The 14,697-nt window shown below is 42.2% G+C and overlaps 1 protein-coding gene across 4 annotated transcripts in view; it reads right to left on the bottom strand.

Moving 5' to 3' along the window:
* Positions 1-14,697, bottom strand: part of TBC1D14 (TBC1 domain family member 14) — a 67,470-nt gene that overhangs the window by 27,260 nt on the left and 25,513 nt on the right. The window contains exon 1 of one of the 4 annotated variants that reach the window (XM_027899729.1): positions 3,966-4,085. The exons of the other annotated variants lie outside the window; for them this stretch is intronic. Within the exon in view, the coding sequence (XP_027755530.1) occupies positions 3,966-3,968 (3 nt within the window). The 5' untranslated portion in view covers positions 3,969-4,085. Of the gene's footprint in view, positions 1-3,965; positions 4,086-14,697 lie in introns of those variants that run through there. 4 annotated transcript variants of the gene reach the window in all.

The following is a 14,697-nucleotide window of genomic DNA, read 5'->3' as shown; positions in this document are numbered from 1 at the left end:
ACTCATAAGGAGTTTACAAACAGCAGATACTATCTGAGGTATAAAAATAAGATCTGTTTAAAATATTTTTCTTTTCATTTACACGGTTTTGAAATTGAAGCCAAAAATGACCACAAGTTCCTTGTCTTAAAACCTCATAGAAAGATATCTCCCCACGCAAGCTGTTTTCACATGCAACAGTTCAACAACAGGAAAAAAAGGAAAAAAAGAAAAGGTTAAAATCACAGAAGTCTCACTCTTGGTATGATGCCTTACACAACCCCACATTATAGAGCATAACATGCTAACTTGTGTCTGTAATCAGACACTGACACACAAGAGCAAGACCAGCAAAGAGGCACCAAGCTGATGGGGTTGGAGCCAGTGCCCTACAGAGAAGGGGTCGAGAGCCTTGCTCAGCCTCCAGAGGAAAAGCTTTGTAGGGATCTTTGGCAGACAGCAATAATGGGATGTGGTGAAGGTCGAATACAAGTCTCTGAGGCACTTGTATAAAGAACACAAAGACAACAGACACAAACTTCTCCCAGGGGAGTTCTAGTCAAGCACTGGGACAAGTCTCCTGAGATGCAGCAGAATCTCCGGCCTTTAAGGCATTCAAGCTCAGGTGAATGAGCCCCAGAACTGGTCCAAGCAGACTCTGTTCTGAGAGGGGTGTTAGTCCCTCACAGATCCTTCCACTCAATGGCTGCATCACCATGATCTACAGGAGAGGGCTTGGCATTACACATACAATTTTATTTGCATTTTTCCTACAAACTCGTTGGCAAAAAAAAAAAAATGTACTAAACCCATGACCTGATAGGATAAAACAACCTTTATATAGTTTCTATCTACTTCACTGTTTGAAGTACTATAGCAAACATTAGGTATGCGAAGTATCAATGATATACAAACAACAAATATGGTCAAACAGTTCTATGGAAAAAACACATCTACATAGTAGTTACTTCTACATTCAACTTTATAATGATTGTTGCCACTTCCCAAACTTGATGGCTTTCATGCACCGCTTTTTTATATAATTTCTACAGAAATTTGGGGGGGGGGGGGGGGAAGGGATAAAAAGAATAAATGAGCACTATGAACGTGATATGAATGGGGTTCCAGCCCCGGACTTCTCCCTGTTAGCACAAAGACCTTCTCAGATGGTACTGCTTGCTTTCTCTCAACTTGACAATTACACCAAAGCCTCCTCAGGCAATAGATCCAACCTTTCCAACACAATCAGAACAGCCTGGATCACTGAGTAACTAAAATGGGATCCCCTACCACTTCTAGAAAAGGCCTTCTCCTCCAATCCTACCTTAAAAAAAAGGATGAAAACCAGACATAAGTGAAGAACAACACAACCTTAGACTTCTACTTCACGTTGTACAGTTCAATTTTAGCTCAAGCTAGTTCCGTGGGACTCATGGGTGCAGGTCTGTGCAGCCCTTGGGACACAGAAATCCCTCTTTTTACTTGTCTGTTAACCGGGCACTGTCTCAACAATCAATCCTATGATGCCTGCATTGCTGTGATGGGAAACATGGTCATGAATTTGGAATGTCTGGCTCATTAATACCAGCTAATACTGCTATGCATGACATCAGTTTGCAAACCAGGAAAAGAACCAAGAAAATGTATTTAAACTTAGTTTTGTCAAGTAAAGGGACAGTGCTCATACTGACAAAGCTGCTAATTCAAAAAAACCCTCCAGAGAGAAAATAAGCAAAGAAATAGATCAAGAGCTATTCAGAAAGCTCTTGGTCTTACTGGTCTTACATTACTCACTTGCATCAGCAAGCAGCTGATAGTGACCAGTGTGTGAGCGCACCATCATGATGTGCTTCAGCTGCACCAGCTGCAGAGTAAATCTGCTGTGCTGACAGCAAGGAAGCAAATGGCTATTCTTTATTTCTATTAGGTGACTGAGTTTTCTTATGAGCCCTTTCTCACAAACTAACATAGTCAAGTATTAATCTCTGTTACTGCTTCCACAGACGAGGTGAACCTTGTGCCTAAATCTAACATCTTTTGAGACACTGCTAGTGAAAGAGAAACCATCCAGCATTCACAAGGAACTGTTAATATGTAGAAATCATCATATGTTGATCTCCCTAAAGCACCGCAGAACTTGACATTAAAACATATGCACCAATGCTTATTCCAGTACAGGTTCCGGAAAAGCAGCTTAATTTTGGCTTCAGAAAATTATTATCAGGGTCTCCTTACACCGAAAGCCAGCTGGAGGGCAAAATTGCTTTTGGAAGATGAGAAACAATGCCCACACTGGGGATTTTCTTCGTACAGCAGAATTAATTCGGAAATCTCTTTCAGCTAAGCACAAAGTTTTCCAGACCAGCACAACACTAACATATAATTCAAGAATTTCTTGATTAAGAAGATGGCTTATTTTTGAATGTGAGTGGCTAGTTACAGTATCGGCACATCAGTACAGCTACTCAAAGCACTCAAAAGCCCACCCTGCATTTCAGCAAGTATTCACTGACGTCTTCCACTCAGCACTACCCTACAGTAAAGAAGCCAGACCAGCACAAAAATGGGAGTGGCACATTTTGTGAGATTACAAGTATGATTCCTTTGTAGTAATTTTGTCCTTTCAGTGGTAGCCAAACGTGAATAAAAATGTCTGAGGGTGACATTATCCACAACTCTATTTTTAAATTAGGTAAAATAATTTAAATAAACCCCAAAAAAATCGAACAAGAAAACTCTTCCCCACTTCCACTCAAAAAACCAAAACCACAAAAACCAAAACCCCCAAAATTCACAGGAGACAAAAAGCTCATGAAAACTGTCTTTTACTCCAGTAAGAAGAGAATGCAATTTCAAACAGAGCACAACATAGGATAGAGCAATGATACACACTGAAGCCTTCACAAACTCATATTAAGAGTATCTGCTGACTGAGCAAGTAGAAGTATTTGCACATACAGGCATACTGCAATAGGCTGAACCACACAACAGCTCATTTTAAGCTTTGGTGGTTTGGTTTTTGTTTGTTTTCTTAAGCCGGACTCAAATCTCTCACAGGTACAAATAATTCAGCATCTGTTTAAATCCTATACTATAATTAGGGGTTACTAACCTGACAGGGTTGCAAGCTAATTTTAGGACCAACTCTGGATGAGCTGACCGTTTACAATTTAGAATACATCCTTATCACTAAGATCACTTAGGCTTTCTTCCAGGTTTCATCTTTACCTGTTTACAAGAGCTGAACTAGGGTTTGAAGACGCTCTGTAAGAGCGTGCTGTCGATTAAAGCCCTGATTTAAATAACCTAAACCAAACAAAGGAAAGCCACAGAAGCGCCCCTCCCGAAACCAAGTTTAATTCCCGGTGGAACCTGGCAGCTTCGCAGTTCAGATGCAAGAAGCTCCAGCCGTGATGATCCTCCGTGAGTCTTCAAGAAAGAGAACCCAACCTACAAAGGGATCCTCAGCCATCCCTACGGAGGCGCAAATAACCCACCAGAACACAGGGCAAGTGCTGAACGACCGACTGCGCTACCCAGGAGATCGCCGTGGGAATCCCCGCACCCCAGAGACTCCCCGGGCACCACGGCACGGCAGAACTGAACCTACAATAACACAGACTGCTCTATCAAGGTCATCTTGTTTCGGCCCTGCGTGTTTAAAGGCAGGCACTCTCCGACGGAGCCGAGTATGAAATATTCATGCCGGGCGCGGAGCGGCAGACACGGCGCTGCCGGGCTGGGGGATGGCGGCTGCCCCAGGGCACTCCCGCGGGTGGCTCCCAGCCCGCCGCTCCCACGCTCCGACACCCCGAGCCCCCGGCGGGGTCTCGCCTCGCACAAAGGGGATTCCCCTTTCCCGGGAAGTTGGTTCTCTCCCGGACCCGGCGAGGCGACTGAAAAGCGGCCAAGGCCGGGTTCCCCGACCCGCGTTCGGGTTCGCGCCCGCCCCGACCCCCGAGTCCCTCCCGGCCCGCCCCGCTCACCATGAACGCTGCGGTCCCTCAGAGGCGGCGGCGCCGGAGCCCCATTCCCGCCCCGCTCCGCGGGCCTGGCTCCCGCCGCCCGGGCCCGCACGGCCTCGTGGGCCGCCCGCCCCGGGCCGCCCTCCGCGGGTGGGTCCGGCCGGGCCGGCCCGCCCCGCCAGCCGCGCTATTCACCCGCGGAGCCGCCGCACACCGGCACCATCGCCGCTCTCCGCCCCGCCCAGAACCGCCTGGGCACGCTCGGCCCCGCCCGCCACACGCCGCCCGCCTCCCGAACCGCCCCGGCTGAGAGCAGGGCCCGTGAGGGACACCCCAAACCCCGCACAGGCTCCGGAGCACCAGCCGCAGCCTTTGTCTGCCCAGAATTACATGTGCTGGGTTGGGACGCAGCTGCATTCCTGATACACTGGTATCTCTCTCCATTGGTTTCCCACACAGGCGCTTCCCATCCCCGCGTCCCCGGTCCCTGGCTCCAGCCAGGCGTTTGCTGGTCCCGAATCTGATACTGTGCCTTGCTGAGACAGCCTCGGTAACAGTCCTAAGTGCAAGAGCAGCTAAAACTCACCAGCCCTTAAACCAGTGACGAAGGAAAAGCAGCTGCTTTATGCTGAAATACTTCCTACAGCAGAAGTATCTTTTCAGTACCATTCATGCTCTCTCCACTTGAGACAGCTCCAAAAGATACAATATATAAACCCCTTCCACAGTTCTGACAACTTCCATATCACACCTTAATAAATATTTTGCCTCAATCCAGATTAATAAATTCCTTTGTCCAAAAGCTTTTACTTAACTTAGGGGAGTTGCCGATGGCTCCACCTTTGGTAGACTTGCATATTATGGTATTATCTATTCACCTGCAACTGCTGTCCTTTTCTCAGCCCTGTACTAAGGACTTCATATTCTCTAAGCTCACTATGGTTTACATCTGCCAGGCTGAATTGTTCATGGCCTTTATCAAGGCCTGATCGTGAATCCCGAAATGAGCAGCAATGCAAGGACAATAACCGGAAAACAACCAGTCACCCAAGTATTCTGCTTTCAAAGGGTGGCTTTGCAAAAGTTAACTTATTTTCTCAGAATTGCCAGGTGTTATATAACTATTGTTTTCAACCTGTGACTTCACATCTATTTCATGGATGCAGTGATACCTCATTAAATGTGGAACAGCTCACTGTTTAAAAGTATCTGGGCTTCATTTCCACCACCCCCAATTAGTTACAGACATCTGACATCCAAGCATCCAGTGTCAGAGCACAGATTATAACAATGGCAAGTCAACGTAGCTCATGGAAAGCCCTACAGCCTCCTGTGCTAATGCTTTATCTCATTAACTATCTGAAGCAGTAAGTTATCACGCATATTAAAAAACACTCATGTAAAGATACAGCTATTAACACAGAAAAAAAGCAGATCACAAGAAAAAGCACCCTCGGGGGGTTTATCCTGTGGTAGATCTCTGTGCTGTCGCAGGCTGAAAACAGAATGATATTGCAGCTCTTCAGCAAAGCACTGACTGGGAGACAGGGATGCCTGGTGACACAGGAAAATACTTGTGTGGGGTGAAAAGTGAAATACCCCCTGCAACTCAGACCACAGCTGGCCACATGTTACACATGGTAGCAGCCACTATTTTTAGGATGCCACCGTTATAGCAGTACCTGAGGCTACCCACACAAGTTATGTGCAAGCTTTATTACATTTTACTTTTTTGACTGGAATTCTTACCTCACTCAGCATATGAGACAGGAACTGCACCAGGATTGCACAAGCAAACAGAAAATTGGTTTTTTGCTGATTTGAGTCTGACCGCTGCTTAAATAGTGCCTCAGTGTTCCCTTCCACTTCTTCGTAGCTGCCTACTGCATGTCCATCTGCAATCTCTTACCTTTCATAAGTAGTTTATCAGACAAATTTCAGCTGGTGCACACCCAACACTTCATTGCCCTCCCCTCCCCCCCCCAACACCTCACATCATTTTTTGTGTCACCATTAAGCAGCTGTGTGACTGTTCCAGGCTTACTAGACTGGGGAAATGATACTCTGTCAAAAACAAACGCTCTGTTCTGTTGAATTAGTCTGGTTACACTGTAGTGCTGTGGGGCAATGTGAGTGTCGAAGGAAAAGGAAGGAAAGGGAGCATGCAGCACGACTGTTTCTTTCAGAAGTTTAACTGAAATCAGATCATGAAACTTGTAGATGATCTTTGGGGCTGGGAAACTAATATCTGATTCTTGATGTGGCACGGGGCTATAAATAAGTAATTTTAATGGAGACTCTTAAGTATAGAATAATCAAAGTGAATTTAAGGAGACTGACACATCAGGTAAAAATCAGGTTATGAGAATATCCTTCAAAACTTAACAAACAGACTACAAACTGCTGATCTCAGATATTAAACTTTCAAAACAACTCCTTAGGAGGCTTTTTATATAACTTCAAAACCAGTACAGAACTATTCTGAAACGCAGTTAATTTATTAGTTACTGATCTAACAACCTGAGAAATCTGAATTTCCCACTGAACCTGCACGCTTTGCCAGAGTGATCTGGCAAGCTCTACGATTAATTAATGGTTCAAGAACCATCAGCCCTACTTGCTTTACCCAGCTTTCTCTATATATACATATTTAATGCTCCTGTTACAGAAGGATACCTGAGCAGAAGACAGCAATGAGGTGATAGAATTTGATTGAAATAACATGTGTGAAGTTTTATATTCCACCAGGATATCCTTATCTTTTTTAGTACCAGAGTATTCTTCTGTTCCATACTTAACAAATTAAGAATGCTTAAGCAATGTAAGAAGAAGATACTACGGCCAGTTCATGAGGAAAACCTCACACTATTTTTAGGCATCATTTCAAGTGCTGTGAAATTTCCCTCCTTTCCCCTGAGAAGTGTCTACTTCTCCCTTCCAATTATGGGTGATATGGAACTTGGGCTGGCAACTGTGATACTGTGATCCCACACAATCACACTGAAGTTAAGTGAATAAAATAACCCATGCATCTTCCAGAAAGCTGAGAGAAAATGAGAAGCCACATACTCAATCCTATGCTCCAGCCACTGGACTAATTTAACAATTTTTCCATATACATATTTTTATAACATGATATTTTGAGCAAAGGAGGCATCAAATTGAGGAATATTTACAACCTAAGCACAGATAAGACCAAGTCAGGTCTTCCAAGGAAGAATAACAGTTTGTTCCAAGAAAGAATAACAGTTTGCTGTTTTGAAGTCTGTTGTCTCTAATCATTCATTGTGCTCGTATCAGATGTTTCTCACCCTCAGGGCTCACATTTCATTTGAGCTGTAGGTAAATAATTTAAGTGTTTTTTGGTTCATAGAGAGTGACATGTTTCATTAAGAAAAAAAAAAAAAAGGAAAAAGGAAGGAACAGAAAATAGATCCCTCTATTTGAAGTACTCAGAGACAAAGCAGACCACTGAACCATGAGAGACATACTTATGAACCCTGTAGCTTAAGAACAGCTCTTTATTGTCAAATACAGGATCTTCAATTAGATTGAGCAGCATCTGGTTCCAAGTGACTCCAACGTGAGTCACAGTAGCAACAAAAAAAACCAACACCCTACTGCTTAGAACACTGCAAAGGGCACAATTTAATCTGCACATACGAACATGTGCACAGTTTCTCTATACGCTGACACTATCTGGTACCCTGCAGCACCAATCAAATGGAAACATCTGCAAGAAAGGCCTCCAGCAGGGCAAGCATCTGCTAAATGCTTGAGAAAGAGAATACACACTACATGGTTATTTTACTTTTAATTTTTGTGAACATCTGCCAGAATAAAATGCTATCAACACCTGCTTTCAGCATATCCCTTAATTGTCACTTCCAGGGACTGGGATTCCAATGGATACAGATTTTATTTAAAAACATAATTTTACGTAATCTGTACGCCCACTCACTGATCTTTCTGCCTTAATTATCCACAGAGCCTCAGCAGCATACCCTTCCAAATAGTCTCTCTGCAACTTTTTCTTCTGACATTTCACATTAGTGCTGATGTTGCAGGGGAAAACTTACCTTTCCTATCCAGTATCAAATAACACGCTCTTCAGTCTGGCTGAAGATCATGTCAGAACTGTCCCCCTTGTTCTGAGTGAGACACAGAAATAAAAGGTCTCTGAATGCCACGTCAGTGTGATGCTGGTGCCACTCCAAAATGGCCAAAGAACCCGGTCAACTCTGGTACACAGGAAAAGGGTCACAGGGACACAGCATTTCATCTTGCAAGTTCTCAAATCAGTTGCAAATACAACCTCAAATACTTGTAAACTTCAACACAGCCTAAAAGTCACCCAGGAATGCCACCAGCCTTGCAATGCACAACAACTTGCATTATTATGCTGTTCAGATGCCCAGCAGGGCACACAGTCACTATTTTTGTTTGTAAACAGCTGTCTGTGTAGGTTAGGATGGGCACACTAGTACTTAGCTCCATGACTCCAGTACATGTAACAAACTAGTGTAGGGAAAGGTACTGCACTTGATACTTTTAACCATATTCTACTTCTCCCCTGTTTTCAAATCTCTCTGCTAGTTTCTATTCTGATTTCTCATCAAGGTTTGGGGATCTCTAAGGATCTCTGACCTCTTCAAGTTTGATGCCTGTCTGCTCTTTGAAATCATAGAAAGGCAAGGCAATGAATCTACTACACTAAAGCCTCTGAGTGGATTTTTGCACCTATGTTTGCTTCTCTGATCCCTGAAATTACCCTCAAAGACGTTACTGGTGCCAATTTCTTACACATCTAATAAAAGCTTATTTTATACTCATATTGATGGGGTGTTCCATATTCTCTCTCATCACCTGTCCAGTCTCAAAGACCCTTGTACATTCTGTTTAATTTTACAAAAAACCTATATCAAAATGTAAATTCTCCTGAATACAATCTTCTTTACAACTTAAGGTTCAGTCTTGAGAAGAAAAAGTTGTAGCTTTTCAAAGCTACACACAAACATAAATACAATATATAAAGGAATGCAACATACCTTCATAGTGTGCCTTAAAGCAATGACTATTTTCAGGCTTTAATATTCATGAAACTGTTTCCACTGAACTTTGTCATGCTCAAGTGACAACTTCTCAATAGAGCACAAGAAAATTATGTGGAAATTACTACAGGCACAAAAAAATTGCAACAAAATCAAGTAAAAAAAAAATCAGATCAAGAGTTTCCCTGAGAGAGAAAAGAAGAACTCAAAATTTGCTAGTCTTTCTTCAGAAAGACACTTAGGGAAAAAACACCCATCTGGTTTTTTAAAATCCTTACATCCGTATCTTCAGGGTTCCCAGTAACACACATACAGTAACTCCATTCATTTTGTAGAGCCAAAGCACATCAGCTTTGTTTGTTGTCGTTAGTGAGCACGGTAAGAGTTAGCCTTTCAAAACCTCCACCTACACTCATTCTTTAATTTTAGATGAAGTTTGAGATGTATAAACTGGAGGACAGACAAAGCAAACCTTTGGGTCGGGTTTCTTGGAAACTTGCTTCTGCTTAACACAGAAATAGCACACTGAAGTCTCGCAAAGCTTTCTCAGTTTTACACATCAGCAATGGAAGATTCTAGTCTCCTGTTAGAATGGGCAGTTTCACCACAATACATTTAGGGGCCAACACACCTGCCTTTAGGGATTTGCTTTGCTTCACAGAAAGGTTTTGCCAAGTGTTTGCACAATGCAACGGTCAAAGGCACCTGCTGTTATTTCCAGGCTTGCTCTCTAAAGACATCTATTTTCATTCAAAAACCCCTGGCGGGGGGGAGAAGTCTGAAAGCCTCCCATGTGTTGCCAGGGGAAGGTAACTACATGGGAAAAACTTACTGAGTGTACAAAGATATAGATGTCTAAGTATCTATCTCTCGGCGCTGACAGACACACAAATGCCAGCTGCATGTTGGATGTCATTTAACACAAATGAGAGCAAGTTTCCACTGATGTATCAGCTCTCCAATAAAGTTGTATCCCCTGGCCTTGAAATTTCGGGGTTAGAAAGAACCATGTACTTCACACTCAAAAGTCAATCATTTCTCCATGAAATTGTGGCTTCCTGCATTTAAAAACAGTCTTGTGCTATGAGAATTCATATTCCATCTAGCGCTAAGTATCAACTTGGGCTACAAAGTAACTGTCTGAACTGAGTCAGACAAACCGGACTTCTCCCTTACTGCACTTTCCCCCAGCACCTCTCACTGGCACTGAAACAGACCCTTCAGCAGAGACCACCACCTGACATGGTAACTGCAAGAACAACTAACAAAGCTTATCCTTCTTTCTGTGAGGTATCTTTATTCCTGGAAGCAGATACCTATCCTTAAACACCCCCTGTTACACCCCTTTAGGATGCCTCCAGCTTCTAGGGCTTTCGACTCGCACAATTTACAAGCAGTTTTAAAGAACAATAAAGCAAAAATAAAATTTTTAAAACTGGAAAAGGAGGAAAAAACCCTCTCAATTCCTTTCAAAAATGCTTTCTAGCCTGTCATAGCTATTTAAACCAGTACTCAAAAGTTATTATTTTCTATTAGTGTGATGCTTGAAACATATTCTACGCTTTCACATGTTCTTAACATAAAGGAAAAAGTTCCAATAGCATCAAAAGCTGCACTTTGGTAGCTAGACTCTGCTAGATTATGATACCTGACTGGGTCATATTACATTCTTTTATTATTAAAATACTCCTGAACAACCCTCCTGCCATAGTATTAAATTACCCTTTTATTTACTGTGGATAGAAGATATTACTCTTGCTTTATCTGTTTAAACACGATAGTAGATTTGTTTGAGGCAGGTAATTTTCAGGACAGGACAAGGGCAACCCACTCTTTGTAGAGTAATACAGTCTACTGGAATTGCTGAATAATCTATTTATTACAGTTCTTGTTGGAAAAAAAGAAAAGGCTTTTTAGGACTTCATCAGTAACAAAACACGTTTCCTCTCTTATTTTTATCTACTTTCACAAAAATTAGATGCCTTTTACGTATGGTTACAATAAAATAAAAACATTTGTGACTGGATCAGAAGGCAAGACATGAAAGAGCAATGCATTAAGGCAACTTTCAAGTTTTGAGTTGTAATTCTTAAGTGGGGAAACTAGTTACATCTTTATTTCCAGAGATTGTAAACAACACTAGGCATAGGTTAGTTTTAGAATAACCACAGTAACTATGCCTTCTTAAACTGCACTTGCTTCTTCTTAAAAAGAAAAAGGAACTCTGGCACACCATGAAAGATTTAAATCCTGCCTTTTTGCAGGCTGACAAGTAGAAATGAACCCAGCAGAGGAGAACACGGGAAGTGAATCATTCACACCCTCAGACTCTTTGTGCAGAATAGAAAAAAAGCACTCCACAGTTTTTAGCCAGAACGCTTCAAAGTGGCAATGAAGTCTATGTGCAAATGCTCACCCTATTAATAGCTGTAGCCATCAGTCACAATGATTTATCCAGGGATCTATCCAGAGACAAACTCAGTGTAAGCAGAAGACAGTGCTTTATCCAAAACTGGAGGTCTAGCTCCTGCCAGAACCAGCAGCCAGCTTGAGCCAAGCGCTTCCCCTTCCAGAGGCCCCGCATGGACCCTGTGAACAGAGCGCACGGTAAGGCCCGGGCACCCGCTCGGAACAGCTCGGTATTTTTGTCAACTGCCCCCCGTCAGCAGAGCCTGCGGATGTGCAGATGCGGAACAGGAGGCAGCAGCTGGACACGCTGCACAGCTTCCACCCGGAGTGCTCCTGCATCCGGAGCTGCACAAGAACTCCACACATCAGCAGTCTGTGGACTTTTCTCTGGTTTGGGTTTTTCTTTACTTGGAAAAACCACACCATTTGCAACGGCAGCTTTTATCTCTGTCTGCCTAAAGCATGGGTTGTAGTAAATTCTTCCTGTACTTCTTGCTGGGTGCTGTTGCTCTGAAACTCTTTTCCATCTAAGAAGTTCAAGCCAGAAAACAGACTAAGTAAAGTGATTTTATCAGTCAGCTAGGTTTCTAGCTTAAAAGAAAAATCAAGTGAAGATTGAGTTGAATGACAACTAACCCAACTCACTCTACAAAGGTTTTTCCTAGAGTACTGTTATAAGCATCATAACAAAGCATCATCTGAGCCAAGCAATGTATTTTGCTGTTTCAAGAACTCATTTTCACTTTATCACATGCTGCAGAGTAAGCCTCTTCATTACAACTCATTTCAATTGACTGGAATGTTGACCCCACGTATAACCATGACCTAATTATTATGGAAAAATGTAATTGGTAAATGATGTTGATTTATTTCCTGTTACTGCATCACTCCAAAGAGAAGAACTGTTTTGCCTCCAGCTAAAGACAGTCCACTTGGAAAATTTTATGGTTGACACCAAGACATTATTAGACTTTTCCACTTCCCCCTCTCCTCAAAAGAAACAAATACTGGAATGATTTAAAAAAAAAAAAAAATCAAAACAGTTTGGTAGGAAGGGATGGGAACACTGCTGGCAGCTTGTATGACAGAAGCCATACTGTATCACTGGGATTACCAAGTCTGAACAATCTGACTCACACAATCACAGAACATGCTGAGTTGGAAGGGACACACCAAGATCTTCGAGTCCAACTCCTGGCCCTGCACAGGACCACAGGACCATCCCCACACATCATGTGCCTGAGAGTATCATCCAAACACTCCTTGAACTCTGTCAGTTTTGGTGCTGTGACCACTGCCCTGGGGAACCTGTTACAGTGCCCAGCCACCCTCTGGGTGAAGAACCTTTTCCTGATATCCAACCTAAATGTCCCCTGACACAACTTCAGGCCTTCCCTTTGTGTCCTGTCACTGGTCACGACAGAGAAGCCGAAGTGGCAAGGGCAGAACAAGCCAGCTGCCGAGAAAAGCCTGGCTCTGAGCTCTTTTTCCACCCCTGCACCTGCAGTCTGCTCTGGGGGCCTCACACAGACCAGCTTGTTACCCACAGCTGCACAGAAACCCCTGCAGTTTTAACCTGCATCTGAGGTGGGCAGGCTGTTTCCACCATTGGTGACTTCAGGGCAGGAATCCAATCCTCAGCAACTGATTTATTTAAATCTTTATTCCTGGATAGGGGGGGAAGAGTCATCCACTCTCATTTCCTCCAAGAGCACACTATGGCTTTCAGAACATAAATCCTCATAAATTTGAAAATATGACAATCCCTAAGTTAAAACTAATAGCTAATTTTCTATTATTAAGGAACTGCCATTAGAAATTTTAATTATTACTACATGGAATGTCAGCAAATGACATAATAAAATATTTAGACCTGAATTTATGAGTAAAGATTGTTATGGAAAGGCCTTAAATGTTATATGTGCTGAATTTTACTGATACTGAAACTCAAAGAAAATTAAGATATTCTACTGAGCTCTTTTTGGAATTCACATAGTGGAAGTTAATTGAACAGCCCTCATAGGGCCACAGCACATTTGGAAGGGAAAAAAATATGCATTGATTAAAAATGTATTTTTCCATTATAGAAAAAATTGAAAATAAATACACTACAGAAAAAAAGTTATTTTAATTTCTTTGGGGAACAAAGCTATAACGTATAATAATAGCCAAAATCTGACTCTCCTCTATACCTTAGCCTCTTAAATATACAAAATCTTGACTAACCAGTTTCAAAACAAGATCTATGAAGACAGATCACATGACAGACAAGCAAATTATATGTTGGTTGCCTCTTGAGTTTTTAAAGGAATTTCTTTTTAAGAGCATTCACTAACAAAACTGGGGGGAGGGAGAAGCTGCAAACATACAATATTTAAAACTTCTGCGCTTGCAATCTTGAATTGTTTCTAAAAGAAACAGTGGCTGCACAGCCCAGCTCAGTTCCACAGTCTACTGGAAGGGAAAAGAATTTTCCATTTTGGTCGTGATTCTCAGTGAGGTCCCGTCATCTGACTTTTAGTGCATTTTCACAGTCGCAAAAGCAGCTGGCGTAACCAGTTCTGCTCGAGCAGAACTCCTGAAGATAATTGATATAAAAAATTAATCATGCAAACCTCCACTGCAAATGCACTTCCAGCTCCTCCAAGACTACTTGTTCTAAATGCTTTTAAGCTTCAAAGCATTTAACTGGATAAAAACTACGTGAAAGGTCTTGGTAAAACAACTCAACCTGAGCAAACGTCAACATTGATTTTTCATCAGAAGACTAATATTCATGTATATTATCAACATTAAAAGCAGAACAAGCAACAGCTTAGCTGCAGTGATTTTAATACCTACATTGTTAAAATAGAGTATTGGTGCTGTTGCTGTATATACACTTGCTGAACAACAGGACTTGAGAAAAGGCTTGTGTGCTCAAAAACCTGCCTGACTATTCTTTTGGTGCAAGGTCAAAAGGGAAAAAAATGCTTCTTCTCCTTACATTCTGTGCCTGGCTCAGCTGTACATGTACAGTCACCTTCAGTCACAGTTTAACAATATGCAACTGATATTTGAGGGTCTTGAATTTTCATCACTCATTTATTTATTTAGCAAGAAGAAGGTAGGAAGGAAATAAGAACTCGTCTTTCTAAGATCATTTTTTAACTACTTCACAATTCAGTTACTTTTTTTTCCTCTTTTGTACTTCACATAAAAGTACACACCTTAAAACTGTGTTTTTCCTTGGAAATTGCTTTCAATCCCAGATGAGCTTTTTATGGGGAAGGTATAAGAACAATGTGCAATAA

This window comes from Empidonax traillii, unplaced genomic scaffold (assembly GCF_003031625.1).
Source record: "Empidonax traillii isolate 1590-97213 ecotype Southwest subspecies unplaced genomic scaffold, ASM303162v1 scaffold687:size894609, whole genome shotgun sequence".
NCBI lineage: Eukaryota > Metazoa > Chordata > Aves > Passeriformes > Tyrannidae > Empidonax > Empidonax traillii.
This window is presented reverse-complemented; position numbering and strand designations above follow the sequence as displayed.